General features: G+C 39.5%; 1 protein-coding gene across 6 annotated transcripts in view; it reads right to left on the reverse strand.

Annotated features, from left to right (window-relative positions):
• CCDC88C (coiled-coil domain containing 88C) overlaps positions 1 to 17,316 on the reverse strand; it is a 100,897-nt gene that overhangs the window by 75,398 nt on the left and 8,183 nt on the right. For all 6 annotated transcript variants that reach the window (XM_009280776.2, XM_019472466.1, XM_009280777.2 and 3 more), the window contains exon 2: positions 15,621 to 15,729. In XM_009280776.2, the coding sequence (XP_009279051.1) occupies positions 15,621 to 15,729 (109 nt within the window). The remainder of the gene's footprint in view (positions 1 to 15,620; positions 15,730 to 17,316) is intronic.

Consider the following 17,316-nt stretch of genomic DNA (forward strand, 5'->3'; position numbering starts at 1 on the left):
GCACACACCTCTCTCTCCACACACCTCCGCATATGCTTACTATCAGATGCAAGCTGTGGCGAAAAAAAGCAGGGTTTGTGGGGGACACGCAACCTGTGGAAAGCTCTCCCCTGTTCCCAAAACAGTTGTTTTTATTTATGATTTTGAGCAAAGAGGCCTTTGCTGCCTAATCAAGTGCAGCCCCCTTGTCTTGTTGTAGCATCACAGCTGTGAATCTCCTAATTGCATCTTTGGTATGCAGAAGGTAAGAAATCTTCATGAAAAGATGACACTAAAGGCTTCGCTGGTTGGTCATAAACATGGACATTAGAGTCTTTCCTCAGGGAATGGCCAGTACAGAAATCAGATGTTCAGAATCTATTTCTGCCCTTATGGTTCAAAGTGATGAATAATGCACTTTGGAAAAGAAGGATGGCAAAAATAATACAACACTGCAGTAAAGCACCCATCATATTAAACAAATAACAGGTGGTGACTAAAAAAATGCATTTTTAATGAACACCTCTATGAATGCACACAATGCAAAGTGGTTTCCACTGCTTTGTAACACACCACTCCTCATTATGGATTAAAAATATCTCGGTTATATAGAGCTAGATGTGTAAGCTCTTTACTTTCTCTTTGGACACCTCATGGAATTTTTTTTTTTTTTTTAAAGATTTAGCAGCTGAACAACATGAACTTTAAATTCTGAACTCTTAATACTCACATGTTCTTTAATTAACACTAACTTTTTTCACTAGGTAAATTCGTAATTAAATGTTAAAACTTATACTTTGATGTGTGTTTTCAATGCATCTGCCTCATCAAATGTACTGTCCTTCACATGTATACAATTAACTGAGGAAGAGGGCAGTCCAGTGGTTAATGCAGAAGACACTGTTTGAATTCCTGCGTCCAGACAGGCATGAAACACAGATCCACAGCAGTTCTTCAAAGTGAATTACTGCGTTCCCAAGCTCTTCCCAAACCAGTCTGCATGAAATCCAGTGGCCAAGAATGAGATGCTACTCCATAGCAGGAGGTGCTCCTATACCACAGGGTATTAAAACATCATAAGAACCATTTCACCAGGGTTACTTATCCAACTGAGAGAAAGCTAGAGAAATTATTATAGAGAACAGTTATCTAAGATATTTAGAAAGCAAGACTGGTTTAAATGGACTGTTTCTGCAATGGAAGAAGTCTCAGGCAGTTAATACAGTCAGGGAATGAGACTTTGTGCTATTAAAGCTACAGCATAATAAAGTATGTTCAGCTAAACCTGTACCCTGCTCTGTCTCACCAGAAGAGCCATATTATCTCAAGGATTGCGGCAACAGTTTAAGCGATTACTCAAGTCTGAATCTTCTTGCATGAAGGTCAGTGTTACAGAACTTGAAAATAAACGTATTCCTCCTCTCTCAAGTGCAGCTGTCTTGTTAATCTCAAAGATGACATATTCCTCGTATATCAGTCACCACTTTAAAGCCCTGATTCATACAGAGAGAATTAGGAGCACATAGCAGGTTATTACTTCAGCAGGTTGCTTATTTCTACAAAGCATAATACTCCTTGTAATTCTTAACTGCTTTCCCCCTCGAGGGCATACAGCATATGTCTTGGGAACTGGAACAGACTTGCTCTGAATATCAAAGGAAAATTAATTACTTGTCATTAAAAAAGGTGAGAGGTAGTAGTTAAATTCTACCCTCTCCTAGTTGGTTCTTTAGAAGGACAGTGATTTTTAAAAATTTTATTTTTCTCTGTTTAATAATTTTTTAATGATATGCTAAAAAAAAACAAAAAAAGGCTTGTCCCTCCAAACAGCAATTATTTTAAGGCTGCTGCATATTTAATATTGTATTACATTAGTCAGCCTGGTTGTTCTGTTAAGCACAAACTTCGATGGCTTCCCAAGTGCCAGGAAACCAGTTCACTCCATTCATAATTTCTCTTTGATACAGCAGCAGTGTGTGCCAACGATGTGGAACTCAAAAGGGTCCGTATCACACGGAGCGGATGATGATTAAACAAACTGGGAACGCTTAAACTGACACAAAAAACTCTCTCTCCCCATCCTCACAATAATAAGTGCAGTGAGCGGATCTCAGTTAATGTTAAGAGCCAAATTCTGTCTTTTTATGAACACAAAACTTCCCTGAGGCCTTGAGATTTGCATCACAGAATACAAAAATCTTTCACATCCATTCCAAATTTAAGACTAGCAGGAGGAACGGAGAATACCCTTCTAGTAGACTTTTCAGAGCACCCAGCAAAAAGCACTGCGCTGTAATTCCAACATGGCATTTGAATGCTTCTTTGCATACATAGAGTAATTAAATGTCATGTCTTATACTAGCCAGCTAGACACCGCCAGTACATATTAAGATACACTAGCATAATAAGCCTCAGAGTTTATGTGGGGAGGAGCTGCCTTGTTGAAGCAGCTGACCATGACTGCAGTTCCCAACTGCCATACCTGGAGGAAAAAAAAAAATAGCTTCTGTCACTGTGGATGGTCCTATTAACTGTAGAAATTCAAGCCATTAAGTGCAAGAGTAAAGTCTATTCAATGGGAGCTTCCTTTTGTATTGCAAAACAGCAAGACTCCAGAACAGATAGCAAACACTCACTGCTCAGCAAAGCTCTGGTCTCTTGAGGAAGTATGGGTGTAAGCATTCACAAGGGAACACATTCAAACCCAGTTTACGGTATCTGCTGAGGGGGGTCACCGCTCCTGAAGGCAGATTCTCTGTTGCCTTATGTCATATGCCCTACACAGTGTGAACTGACTTGGAAACACTTTATGCCCACCACAGTCACAGCATATCCGACTGATGGAGAGAACCAGTTCTTAGAACCTGGCACCCATCCAACAGAAGGCTTGTGCTGCAAGTTTTGGAAATTTGGGAAGCTGTACGTTTCAGTTCACATGCATTCATGCTTTAGGTAAGTCACTGTCAATATCAACAAATCTACCCAGCAATAAAGCAGAAATTTCTAAGTTGTTGGTCCAAAAACTGCCATGAACCCAGCAAATGAGATCGTATCTCAGATTTTCCCCTTCTCCCAAATAAATCTATTAACATCTAGAGTGCAGGTATTCTGGGGTCAGGGCATTCAGTCTCTTTTCCTCTGACAACTGTTCCATTTAATTTATTTCATATAAGACACACAGATGTGCTTTGATATCACTCTTTTTCTTGTTTTGTAAAACTCAGTCTTTTCTTCTGCTTTTCTTACAAATGCCCCAAAGAAAACATTTCAGGCCAAGTTAAACATTTCACCTGGTGGCTGGGAAGGTAGGAAGGGGGAAGAAGGATTAAAAAAAAGAAAATCATGGTCCTAGTTGAAAGTGGAATAAGACAACAGTTAAAACAAAATTATCACAGTGAATGAAAAAGTTTAAAAATCCATACTATTTATTCATATCTATTTTTTGTTACTGAAGAATCAAACTAATGTTTGAAATATTAAACAACTGTTGTATTAAACACCTCAGAAATGTCTTACACCTGAACTGACCGGTATGAAACATTTATCAGTATTTTTTTTGCTGTTTCAGCTCTCCTCCTTTATACTCAAGTGCACTTCATTATAATTCTCAAGACTAACTTGAAAGTACAACAAATCTCTATGGTGAGAAAAGAGTTCCAGGTATCTCCAGACTTGTACACTTGTCTCTTGCAATTTGTTGGTACCATATTAGGCAGGAACCATTCCCTATCATCCCAGCAAAGAAAAAACAATGGCTGTGCGTACCCCAGCAAAAGAATACTGTGGTAGTCAACCACTCCCCATCATTGGCATCAGCAGACAGAGAAGATAAACAAGGAAGCAACTGTAAGGTCACAGCATATACCCACAGTGTATTTACTCTTAAAGAAAAAAAAACGCAATGAAACATACAGTTTAAAAAAGTAGTCTTTGATGCAAATTTGATACAGGGGGGTTGGGTTGGTTTGTTTGTTTTGGGTTTTTTAAATATGGCTTTGTTTTGGGATGAAAAAACCAAGGATGAGTATTTCCCAGCCTTTTCTCTGCTTATGCAGATGTATCTTTCAGCAGCACCTCTCTACCAGTTACACAAACACAAAAAACAAACAACACAGAAGCGCAACACCATATACTCAAAAAAAGACTGTAATGACTTAAATCTGGGGCTAGCCTGATAACCTTCTTTGGCATGCTGGTCAGATAACTGCTTTAGAATCTCAGATTCACCTATGCAAAAGTATCACACGCAACCAGTAAGCTATAGCCTCTGGTTTCATGGTGCTGCAGAGGTACATTAAAAACTGCCATATAAAAAGTTATTTAAAACAAATGTGCTGAATGCATCTGCTTGTCACCTCCTTTGCATATTAAATATGGTTGGTGGAAGCACCAAGACTCCAGTGTACACTAAAGTTTTAAGTTGGGAATTGTATGCTACCTGTTACAAAAAGCAGAACAAATCAGGAACTTGTTTGTGTTTTACGCATCATTCTGCAGCGTTCAGCCAACTAAAAAATTACTCTTCACTATTAACTTTCTTGACTTACAAAAGACTTTGAGGAATTAAGATTAATGCAGCCTGATGGGGAGAGACTTGCATGAGTATCAGTAAGATCAGGGTGGTCTGGTTTGGGTTTTGGGAGGCTTTTTTGTTTGTTTTTTGGTTTGTTTTTTTAAATGTATTTAATACTTAAAATACAAAGAAAGTGCAATTGCAAGTTAACTGAGATGCATTAAGAAACAAGAGGCCAAACTGCAGCTGCGTCTTAGAGAGACAAGTCTTCAAGCAATAGCAAATGATTTGAAGTTTGAATCCCTCAATTGCATAGAATTTGGACCCAGCAATTTATAAAGATCAAAATCACCTTTCCAATCAAGATTTTGGCTCAGGTAAAAAGAAAATGCATTCTGGAAGAAATGCAAGCTCAACCAAGTTTGAGAATTAAAAAAGAGCACTCTGGTTTAGTTTCTTCTGCATGACTGGAAGCTGGGAGCTAGATTAAGTGCCAGAGCACTGAAGTGTAAGCAAGGCTTCTAATAATGGCAGCTTTTGTGGTCCTTTACTACAGACTCATTCCTTCTGCATGTAAAACTGTAAAGATACATCCACATGCTGTTCAGATAAGCATTTGCCACAAACCTTGAAAACAAAGACAAAGTCTTCAATACTGACACGTAGCTTTTTCATATTCAGGAAGACACAGAACACACAAGGTGGGGTTTTTGTCTGGTTTGCTTTGGTGGTTTTTTTCCCCCCTCCTTTTTGAAAGATCAAAATTGAAGAAGTGACCTTAAGACATTTAATACATTAAAAGGTAACTCCTTGTAGTTAAATTGTAGTTCTATTTGAAGTAACTTGAGAGACCCCAAGTAACTTAAATAGGTAACTAGTCAAATTAGAAGTTCTGGGGTTTTTTTGAAAAACAAAAAAGTGAAGCATGCTTTACTTTTAAGGTGACTACTTCTCACGACTGATTCTATTTCTTTGGAACCTGCATCCTGACAAATTAGCCTTTTAACATACATAGTAATTCTGCATTTAATATCAAAACTTAAAAAGAAATTCACCTCCTTCCAGTTTCTAGCGGTAAACACTTATGCCTCCCGTGGGACTCCAGCCACTCAGCTTTACTGTAACACAACTGCTCCAAAATAAACCAGGCATTAACCTCAGTACCACCCTCCCCTTTTCTTCTAACACACACTGTGCGCCAAACAGGTCTTTCTGCGATACAAATTCGATGCTGCACTCCCTTACAAATACCTTTCCAGTGGATATTACAGATGGCATCACCATTTAAAAAAAAAAACTCTTTAAAGTGCCACAGGGAATTTATCTTTCTTCTTTTGCTTCTCAACCTTACAGCAAACAACTTAGATGTTTTTGAAATCAGTTCTTTAACATCAGGTAAACAAAGGCGACTTTTTCTAGAGGAAGACCACCACCTATTGTAGTTTAAAAGTTCTTAAAACATTAATAACCCACTAAATCCTTTTCACAGGACAGGAAGATATTTAAATGGAATTCATATAATATTTTTCCTTTGTGCAAAGACCACAAGTCTTTCCTACCACACCTCAAAGGAGCAGATGTCTATCACTGTTATCTTGATCACCTAACGGGCACTAACGATGTCATTCTAAGTCTAAAAAACAAATTAAATAAACATCTAGAAACTTTTAATAATGTTAATTCTGAAAGAGAACAGACAGTGACAGCTCCACAGGGGCCATTTCAGTCTGCTGAGCAGATTTTTATTTAGGTACTTTTACGGGCCATATGAGGACCCAGCAGAATTTAAACACTTAACTCCCCTTCAGCTCCACCTCTTAATCATAATGGGAAACAGGAGAGGCACCAGCTTACACACAGCTTATATTCAAACAGCCCACCTAAACAGCTATAAAAAAGTCATTCTGCTTAAAGTACAGTGCACACACACATTAATTTGCTGCTTTATTTGCTCTTTAGAGTTCACTTTTTTTAAATCCTTCCTTTTAGAAACCAACATATTTGCAAATGGGAAACGTATGCATGCATCAGCAAGTGACAGCATTTCAATTTCTGTGAGTTGTGCCTTCCCTAATTTGTGCTGGCGTAAAGCCCATACAGCATGTAAAGTAAGAAATATACCCTTTCCTGTGGTTTGTCTTCAGCAAAGAAACTAGCACACTAAAACTTCCTCCTGTCCCCGGGTCTGTTGCTTCCTCAGGTCCAGAGACCCACTTGGAAGTGTAAATCCCATCATTCTTAACCAGGGTAGGTGACTCCACAACCTCCACGCCCATTTCTTGGCCCAAGAGCGTTCACCTTTGCCAAAAGTACTGGAGGTCAACATAAGCTTGAGCAGTCCTTTACAATGCAAACCACATTTTGTTTTCAGAAGTAAATACAACTCTGCATTTGGATACGATGCTCTATCCAAGATCTCCCACACATTTCTGAAACTGATAATCACTCCTTCAAAACAACAGATAAGCACCGCTTTAAGAGACATCTCAAGTATCTGTCCCAGATGAAAACACACTGTGGAAGAATTGCTTACAGGTCTAATAAGTCATTAAAAAAAGCAGCGTACAAAAAGGTGAGAGTTCATTACAGACCTTTGTAACAAAAGCTAATTACAACACTGTTGGAGCAGAAAGCCTAGGCCAGCTGAATTAGAGGCACAAAGAGACACCTTTGCTCACTCCACACCACAGGGTCACAGATGTCACTGGAACTGACAGGAACAAGCCTTGACACCAAACCTTAATCCAGAGTCAGAGTTGTGTAAGAGCAAGACTGTGGACTGAATCCAGTGCGCCACAATACTGCACGTGACAGTATCCTCAGTAAAAGCCACACTGGATTAAACAACATTTTCAGACAGAACATGCAAATAAAATAACATAAATCACTTTCATTTGCTACCTGCCATTAAAAAGTAGAAACTATTTGCTTTGGGAACTGGTATGCAATTAGAGGGGTTGTTTTGCAATCATACTTTATACATTTGTGGAATTCATCTTCTTGTCTCTTTAAAGACTTTTTAATGAAAAGGACTAAATGACATGGAATTCATTACAGAAAATGGCATGCAGTCTATTTTCTAACTTACCCAAAATTGGTAGGCTCTACGAAACTCCTTCGCAAAATTTCAGCTGACAAAAATGGGACATCTGCCTGAAGTCTAGGCAGCAGGACTGAACATGGCTGTGTGGTGAGACTGTCTGAACAGTGACTTACATCTTGCACCTAATATCCAAAAATATATACGTAGTAGAGAACTGGAATACCCTGTGGCTTTAGCATTGGTAACCACAGCAATAGTCTAGGAGATTAACATTAGGCCTTGGCTTTCATTAAGAAAAGCCATACACATACTTTCACATTACCCTTTTTTAAGCCATATAAAGGACACAGTGGATGCATTCTGTAATTCAGACATCCCAAGAATTGTTTTCAATTAACATGTCAGAGGTTAAGTAAATACTGCTGTGTGGGAACCAAACAGCTATTCCATATTGTAAAATTTTTACAGGTCACTTCCATTTGCCTCCATATTTTAGGACACTGCTCCTCTCTTTTTTTGGCTCAGCTTCTTCGTTTGTCTGCACAATGAATTCACACCCCTCTAGCTTATTAAGCAAAACAAAGACAGGACTACACAGAGACATGCCAGCCTATTCTGCCCTTTCCCATAATCTAGCTCCAGGAAATTACAGGCAGTAAAGTAGTTTAAAAGCCAACCTATTCTCTTCCGTCTGTTTGAGGTCACTATTTCATTCTGTATTAAAACGCATGTGGAGCCTCAGGGAAAAAAATGTTTCTTTAAGCTCAGTCCTCCATTAAACTTCCAGACATAATTCAGTATATCAGCTGAAATGCATCCTAGAATCACAGCCAGTAATCTCAGTCAGGTGTCCCATGGCATGCTACTAGCCACCTGAAATGGTAGCTCTTACAAACCTGGGAACACTTTTCAAACTGACCTCCGCAGAAACTTATTTCAACTCTGGGGCAGAAATGTTTGTTTTGTCTAGTTCTTCTGGAAATGAGCAAGACAATTCTCACTAAAAAAGCATCAGACAGTCTGGCTGGTAGTGATGAGTCACCTGTCTCCACCTCTTTCTCACTGAAATGCTCGATAACAGGACCTATACAAAAAGACTGTGATCTTTGTGATCATTCTTATGTTCGTTCCACTTGCAGAAGAGTGGTACCACTATTTTCGGGTGAAGAACTAAATCAGAGACTAATGTCACCAGTTTAGCATTTCCCAGAATGTCTGTGCCAAGGTCAGTCATTCCCTTCCGCTGTAGCCACCACCGCAATAACTGAACATCTTCACAATACCAGGCGTACATGCAACCTTCATGTCTTACGATCATGCTACTGCAGGACAGAAAGCCTAACTCAAAACATTTTTGTCACTGCAGAACCAAGGAGGCTTGTTAAGCTAAGTACTGCATAAATACATATAGACAGTCTGTGCCTGTAGCAAATTTAAACTAGAGAAATCAAATGAAGAATAGGAGTGGAAACAAATGCAGAGCTAATAAGGTCCTAGTCTAGGTCGTGCCTGCGGCAGAGTGGCAGTATCTCCTGAATCCCAGCCCACTGCCTTACTGAAACACAGAGCATCTCTGCAATAGTACCTTAGTACTAACTTATTTATCATACTAACTTATTTATTGCACACTTGTGAAGAAAAACCCCTAAGATACAGAGGGCTTCAGCAGCTGCTCACCATTGTTTCTACATGCAGCTGCAACATAAGGCCACAAGAACCTGTAAGCTACCTTTGGTAGGTGCAACAACGCAATATCCAATGCAGAAACAACTCAGGAGACTGTATGCATATAGCCTGCTCAACTGTACAGAAAAGAGAGAGAATATACTCTTAAGAGCGCATGAGAACAGCAAAGTATTTGCATTAGAAAGAGCTTATCTGTTGAAGCCTCTGGTACCTTGCTCTAGAAAGCTGACATTCTCAGTTAATAGTCTTGGAATTTAAAGCTCAAGATGAGGAAAGGTCCCCCTTAAACCAAGTTGCTGAATTAAGATTTCTAGGGAACAGGAATCAAAGGAAAGCAGTCACCCAGGCATATTGTAGTTTAACACACCAAATGGACAAGGCTAGCAAAAAAAAAAGTTTACTTTTATCACCTAATTCAGTAGGTCATTGTGGGTACAAACTCTCTCCCTCAGAACAGAGGAATGCTTTTTGACTTCTGGGTGTGCACATTTATATGCATTTCTAGTATTTTGGTGTTTACTTTGCTAAGGACTGGATTACTAGCCCACTAAAATTAGCCCTGCCTAGTAGGGAAAGGTTTCAACTCACAGAAGAGGACGTTGCTACTTCCAGAACTTTATTTATTGCTTGAGTACAGTAGCCAGTTCATAACTTGTGCCCAAATCTGGATCTCTAAGTTTGAATTCCTTTTTGCAGTCTAGTCAAGAGCTCTAAACCTCACTCAGTGCTTCAACTACAGAAGCAGGAGTTGTTTATTGATCTGCAAGCTGCTGGCATTGCAAGATCTTCACTGACTCACCAGGAGAACCAGCTTTTGCCCCAGCTTGAAGACAAAATGGTCTCTCTTTTCTGGAGGTTAGAAACACAACACTACTGCAGCACCAGCGCCAAACTGCTCACAGCAACAGCCAAACTCACGGGCAGCTAACTCCCTTTAACATGCCTGATAAAAACCCTGCTGCTTGTACTTGTTTTACACAAATATAGAGCAGCCAAGTAAAAGGAGAAGGACACAGGTCTGAAGAAACATGCCTTAAAAGTAAGGCATCCTTGCTCACCATTATCTCTGAGCCCAGCTAAGTGAGTTTAGGTGGTGAGGGTAGGATTTGCGGTGATATAGTCTCTAAAAATTCAGTGAATGGTTTCATCTTTACTCCCACATACCCCCACTTTAATGTAAATGCTAAGGGTTATGAGTTTCTTATTGAAGCTGCAGGAGCCACACAGTCACAACTGGTTTCAGAACTGTCTCTCAGTATGTTGGTTTTTTTTTTTAAATGAAGAGATATTTCCAACCTATTTAGAAGCATGAAGCAATCTGCTAGGTATTTAGTGGCCGCAACTGCAGGAAATACAGGCAACAAAAATACAGCCATGACCACATTGCAGCATTTCTTCCAACAGCATTTCTCATCCACATACTCCAGATGTGGCCATAATAACCATGCAGGGACTAGCCAAGGGATGATCACAAGCTTTTTTCCTTCTCTCTATCAATCTCAAGTTTTTAATGTAAACGGTAGGAATTTTTTCTTGAGAGTGCAGTATTGACTGCTGGAGTGATTACTGGCATTTTTGAAGGTTAGGAAACTAGCTGACATCAAAACAGATCCTTTCATAAATTTAGGTTTTTTATAAACTGGTATCAAAGTGATTTTTAGTTCCTTAGAAAAACCCTAAACCCAAGGGTTGACACATGAGCAGAGGAAGGACAGCAAAGCCACTTCAAGCTTCCCCTGCCAGCCTGCCTTAGGCCTCTTCCAAAACTCTATAGGTCTGAGCACGTTCTCCAAGAGTTGCAGACATCAGGGCAGCTGCTCTTACATGGACACTTCAAGTACCAGCACTTACAGGATTTAAATATTCCCTACAGCACAGCAAAGGGATAGGCCAACACCCCTCAGATTTTCTAGCTTTCCTCTTGCATCATCAGAAGCAAGAGAACCAGCAACAATAGTAGCTCTTGCACAGGTTGTTGCAGCTTAAGGAGGTTTTTGTTCCTTTGGGGGGGGATGTTGTTTTTGTTTTTGGTTTTTTTAAACATTGCCAACAAACTCCGCCAGAAACAGGAACAGTGCCACACCACTATGAAGACAGTTGCCACAGCTGGGATTAATCACCATTTGGAAAAGAAGCACAAGGCCTGGGGGAATTAAGGCCATAACAACTCACTGTCAACAAGGGTCAAGAGTACTTATTTCAGTGAAGCCGAACATCACTCAGTCTTGCAGTACTTACACCTGAACTATATTCAAGCCAATTTAATTGGACCAGTAGATAAGCCTTAGGGGAGCTCACAATAGAAGCATTTCAAAGTGAAGGCAGAGCTCAGGAATAGCAAGATAATTTAATCTGTGTTGCACTGGGCTAGCCAGTGTCAGCTTAAAGACCAACATTGCCAACCATGTTAACAACACAAGGCAGCAGACAACAGCTGGAGGCCAATTTGTTCCATATACACTGGTTAGCTGTAGTATGGGGTAAAGACTTCACTCTTTGACCAGGATGCACAACACCTGCACCAGTGAGAAGCAGATGAGCATCTCTTCTCTAATACACTCAGTTCTCTATTGACCCCTTTAATCAACATCCTCACTGCAGTTACAGACAGTAACCTGTAATTCTCTGTACTAAACTATTCCCTAAAAAACCATTTTGAATTCCAGTTTAAAGACAGCCAAGTGTCTGAATTCAGTCAAAGCAAGAAGAGACACATAAAACTTACACTATGAGCAATGAACACATTCTGCCATGCTCAGCCCTTTTTCAAGATATGGCACCAATTCCAGAAGTTTTATGACCAGCCGTTTCTCCAGTGAACCAGTGCTGTAACAGTTATTAAATGCAGTTAATGACAGATTCTCTTGAATGCTCATGAAATCCCACAGCAAAATGAGTCATTTGCTTGATTTCAAAAGAGGGGCCTCAAGCCAATAACAGACCTGCAAAGGTGCAACTGCTTAGAGTGGGAAATGCAGAGATGTTGCCTGCTACCACCAGTAACAAATATTATTTGCCCAATTAAAAAAAAAATACACCAAAACCTCCATTTTAAGAGTCTTGACACAATGTTTTTCCTAGTAGCCATCAGCAATCCAGTTTTATGCAGCTGAATGTTGTGAGAAGGCAGCCCTTCAGAAAGTTGTTAATGAACAAATTCAGTTAGCAAACTTCTAAAAATGAGATGTTATTTGAACTGGAAAAAGGCTTTCCATTGCATTTACCCCTCCCAAGTTATGCCTGCTGAAGCACAGATAGGAACTGATCTTTATGGCTCAAATCAAAGCCAAATGCCACCAACAACCTGGTTTGTTCATAGCCATTCCCAGCACAGACCCTCAGTCTAAGAGATCAGGAAAGCCCCAACACTGTGGAGAATACCCAGATTCACACTTCTGGATTAGACCTGTCCTTGTTTTCTGAAGTAATATGATCTGTATTAATGAGAATTTTGCTTTAACAAAGAGATTAGCTATACAAATATATGAGAAATCTGATATTAGATGCAGATATACTAGACGATTATATGATCTGAAGTGTCAACTAGCTTCTGAATATCAGAGTTAATTTTAGTAGCCACTTACGTCACCTTCCTCAGATACAGTTTACAGTACCATGAATCCACATCACTCTTGATCGCTTCCTGCCCAGTGCAGAGAGGGGCAAGTATTACTTTCATACCTACCAATGTCCTTCAATAACGCATGAGGTGGCATTTTCCTCATTCTTTGCATGACCTGGTCTACCAAATTCAGTAACTAAGCCATAAACTTGACTTGAGTCCATTAAGTGAAAGGGAATGTAAAATGTTAAGGCCGACACTGTATTTTTAGAGCTTTTTTTTCTCTTGAGGAAGCAGCAAATTTGTGTTCCTATTGTTTGTCAGGAACTTCCCCCTCCACTTCCAGTCTGCAACCAAATTTGATTGCATGTTTTCAGTCAGTGAGACACTACCCTCATTTTAACCTAAGCTAATGTATTAATACTACTTCATCAAACAATGCCCACAACTTCAACCTATTTAAAAAAAAATAATCTCTAACGTTCAGGAGAGAAGAGCCCTAACAACATTTAATATATTCCAAAGCATCCATTTGGTTGCATGTTAAAAAAACTAGTAAAAGCTACTTATATCAGATCCTAAAACACAAGAAACCCTCCAAATATCTAACAAAGACATTAGTAGAGACGCAACATTATACTCAGCATCAATCACACACAGAGTTCAGGTACAGCATAGATGGCATTAACTCCTCCCAGACTATGGAGAGTTGAAGGCTGCACACCACTACATGAAAGGGAATCTCAGATTAGCATTGAGACCTTGGATTTGCCCTGAAGATTGTGAGAAGGACAAATAAGTTTCTTATATAATGTTATCATCACAAAAAAAAAAGTTAATTTTATTTTAAGCTTTGTTGTAATTACACATTTTCAGGACCAAATGCAAAGAATGATCAGCTCTCACAACTGCTTTGTTTACATACAGTATATATAGTCTTCAGGCAGCAAGGTTCATAGTACTTAATTTCTGGACTACAACAGGAACGTCACTGTTATGCCTGCTACTGCAAGCCTCAACTACTGTTTCCCATTGAAAACTCTGCACCTTAACCCATTGTAGTTGTTGCTAGCTTTATTGGATTATGATTACACAGCTCAACAGCTAGGTGAACAAGACACCAAGCAACACATCACATGATTCTGAATCACTTTTCTTTCTTCCTGACTCTGATCTCTCTTCAGGTACTCTTAAAAGAGGTCAGATTATCACCTCTGAGATGAAGAACTCACATGAATAAAAAGCTTTAGAGTTTCAACACCTGAAGGACCAGACTCTCAGACTGTAAGTCTTGGGGGAGTGAGGAGAGAGGGAGAAAGACTAGTCCTGTGCCTGTCCTTAAACATGGTCCTTTTTGCTTGTAGACTCCATATACATTTACACTGTTCAGTGGGTAACAGAAACAAAAAAAATCCTTCAGCCTCTAGTTATGACCAAATGGAATTTCCCCTTAGAAATCACAAGTCTCAGGAATGACATCACATTGCATCAGCATCTCCAGTTCTCAACAATCGAGACACAGGTCAGCTGCCTTCAGAAATACATGATACTCTCCTACTTCATCTCAAACCTGAGTTACACACTTCATTTTTCTAGCAGGCCGCCGGAACTTGCACAGATGAGTCATCCACCCCATCTGACTTTTTCCACAAGTCCCTCTCTCTTTTAGGCTTCCCTAAGCAAGTCCAGAAGCAGAGTAGTGGCAACAACATGGAATAGCAGTGGGCAAGCTCTGGAAGAGAATGGCATCAAAAGGCACTACTGTAGTTAAGCATTACATCTCTTCTGTATTTTGAAGACAAAGCCAATACACAGTCTCTTCTATATGTACAGAAAAGATGAAGTGTCCAGGATGGGCACACTGACATCAACTCCTACAGTTTAGTTGTTTTGTCCATTATATGATTGAGACACATATGCACAGGAGCATTTTAACAGTCCTCAGTGGTTTCAGCCTGGTTTATACTGCACAGCATTCAAATCTGGCAAAAGATGTGTAAAAGGAAACAGTAGAACAGTTACCCCTCTCACTAAGGAGTCTAAATATACACAACAGTGTGTATACAGAAATTCTATTTAGAGTAACTGAATTCACTCCTATGGCTTTTCAGCCGCATCCAACATGTATCTAAGCCTGCAAAAGTGCTCAGCTGTCACCACCCTGGTTTTAGGGGAGCGCTATTACAGCGGAGGAACACTGACAGTTCAAGGATGTCGCCTAAGTAGTGCACTATTTGTGAGAATTTGCAGTCGGTCCTGCACTTAAGTCTCTTAGAGAAGGAGTTCAGAACAAACAACTGCTTTAACACCTAAAAACAGGTACACAGCGTAAGAAGTCTACCTTCAAGATAAGCACAAATTTATTTTTCCCTAATTAATAGTATATCAATTTGAGGTTTATATTCTAGCATTAAAGACATTTCTTCATAATGATTTATTTGCTGGCAGCCGCTTTAAGAGAAGGTTACTTGTTTTAAACAAGTTTTATACCCAGAAACATTATTCCAATTTCAGCAAACCCCTTCACGTACATACCCCACAACCCCACCACAAAAGACCCTTTTTACCCTATGTATCTCCAAGTGCTATCACAGCCTTTGAGCACACTGTCTTCTTTAAAAAAGAGGGGGGCGGGGAAGCAGCCTCTGGCCATGAGGGACAGAGAAGATAGCCATATTGTCATTTCATAAGGAAAGCATGGCTGAAAGTACTTTTACACAAATACGATTTCCTCTCCATTTCCTGTAGCAAGCTTTTTTTTGAGCCACCGGCCCCTGCACTAGCTGAAACATTATAGCAATCACCACAGATCAGTGAGCAGAGAGCAGAAGTCTCACCTGATAGTAAGTCTTAATGTTTCTGACTAAGATGGTCAGGTTTTGAACCCGAAGATAGGCGTCATTATTTACGTGCTTGTTGACACGTTGGTTGGTTGGTCGAGGATCTCTGTTAAAAGAGGAAAAAGAAAATAAAATATTACTAGTTTACTCGGTGCTAAGCATTAGCATCTCAATAATGCACCATTAGGAAAACCCTTAAAAATTTGCCCATTATATGCGCTGACGTAATTATACAGGATACATATACATTAATTCATGATAGAGTAAGCTCATTACCTTTGCACCTATGTATGACTTGGAAATCTTCCTGCATACCAAAGTAACCTACTTTAGGTTAACCCACATAGCAATTCAGGGCAGCTTCCCTCCTTATTTATATTTCCCCAAAGCAAAGAGCATATTTAGTTTGTGCACACTAGATCAAAGCAGTCCCTGATAATAAGGGGTTTATCTTATTCAAATAAAGGGAAGCCTAGGAAAGACTACCATGCCTTCCTTGGCTTTGGAGTTTTATGACAAGAGGAGGGTGTTAACACTTGATCAACGATCACTGTGCAAACTTCAAAACCCAGATGTATTATACACTGAAGTGAAGGCAAAAAGGAGCACTGCACTTTTATTATACCCATAGCATCTAACTAGATCCTTCTCATACACCCACTGTGTCACAAAAAACAGCTCTACTAGGCTCTAATTCTACCGGGCTTCAAGATATGAACAAAATACGAACATAGATAGGGATATAAACAACACAGGAAAAAAGCTGGTGGAAAGACTTTAGGGAAAGAAGCCTGGAGTTTTTGTTTCATTTTAAAGGAAGTAAATCAAAATTGTACCTGAAGCAACTTCATTTCTGAAATAAAAAATAAAACACAGGAAAAAAGCTGCCAATTATTTAATATGAATGTGCACCTTCAGATTCTCTGTGTACACCCTAACATGTTGCAAAAAAGAAACCTGAAAACCTTCATCTGCCAATAGCATAGATCAAAGCCTTGCACTTCCCCTCTAATAAAGACTCTTATCAGCAAACTCCTGCACAATCCAAACACCTGCCTCCCAGAGCTCTGCTTTGGCTGTTAATTAAGCCATTCACAGTTCTTCCAGGGTCAAATATCGAACTCAGGCATTTACAAGGAAATAAAAGAGGAACTGATCCAATATTTATTTTTAAAATATATCTGCCAAAGTTTACATAAGTATGTCAAAGAGCTTTTTCTTTCTTTTTATATTTTTTTTTAAATGCACAACCATCCCAAAGCACCTCTCTAGTGAAAGCAGTGCTATGTGTATAAATATGACAGAATACATAGATATTCCAGAGATGAGAGAAAACTGCCTTGGCAGCAGATAATGTCAGACACAGTATTTATGTATCAGGGTTCAAACAAACTGAAGTACAGATGACCAAAACTGACATAAACTAGCAAGACCCTACACAGCCTTTACAGCAGCAAAGGATTTTGTATACTGATTGGCACTGTAATAAATTATGAAAAAAAAAGAACAAAGAGGCAACTGTAACAAGCTTTTAAAGTAAAATCAGTAATCATAGAATAGTTTGGGTTGGAAGGGACCTCTAAAGCTCATCTAGATCAACGCCCCTGCCATGGGCAGGGACATCTTCAACTAGATCAGGTTGCTCACAGCCCCGTCCAACCTGACCTTGAATGTTTCCAGGGATGGGGCATCC

Source organism: Aptenodytes forsteri, unplaced genomic scaffold, assembly GCF_000699145.1.
Source record: "Aptenodytes forsteri isolate BGI_AS27 unplaced genomic scaffold, ASM69914v1 Scaffold193, whole genome shotgun sequence".
Classification (NCBI taxonomy): domain Eukaryota; kingdom Metazoa; phylum Chordata; class Aves; order Sphenisciformes; family Spheniscidae; genus Aptenodytes; species Aptenodytes forsteri.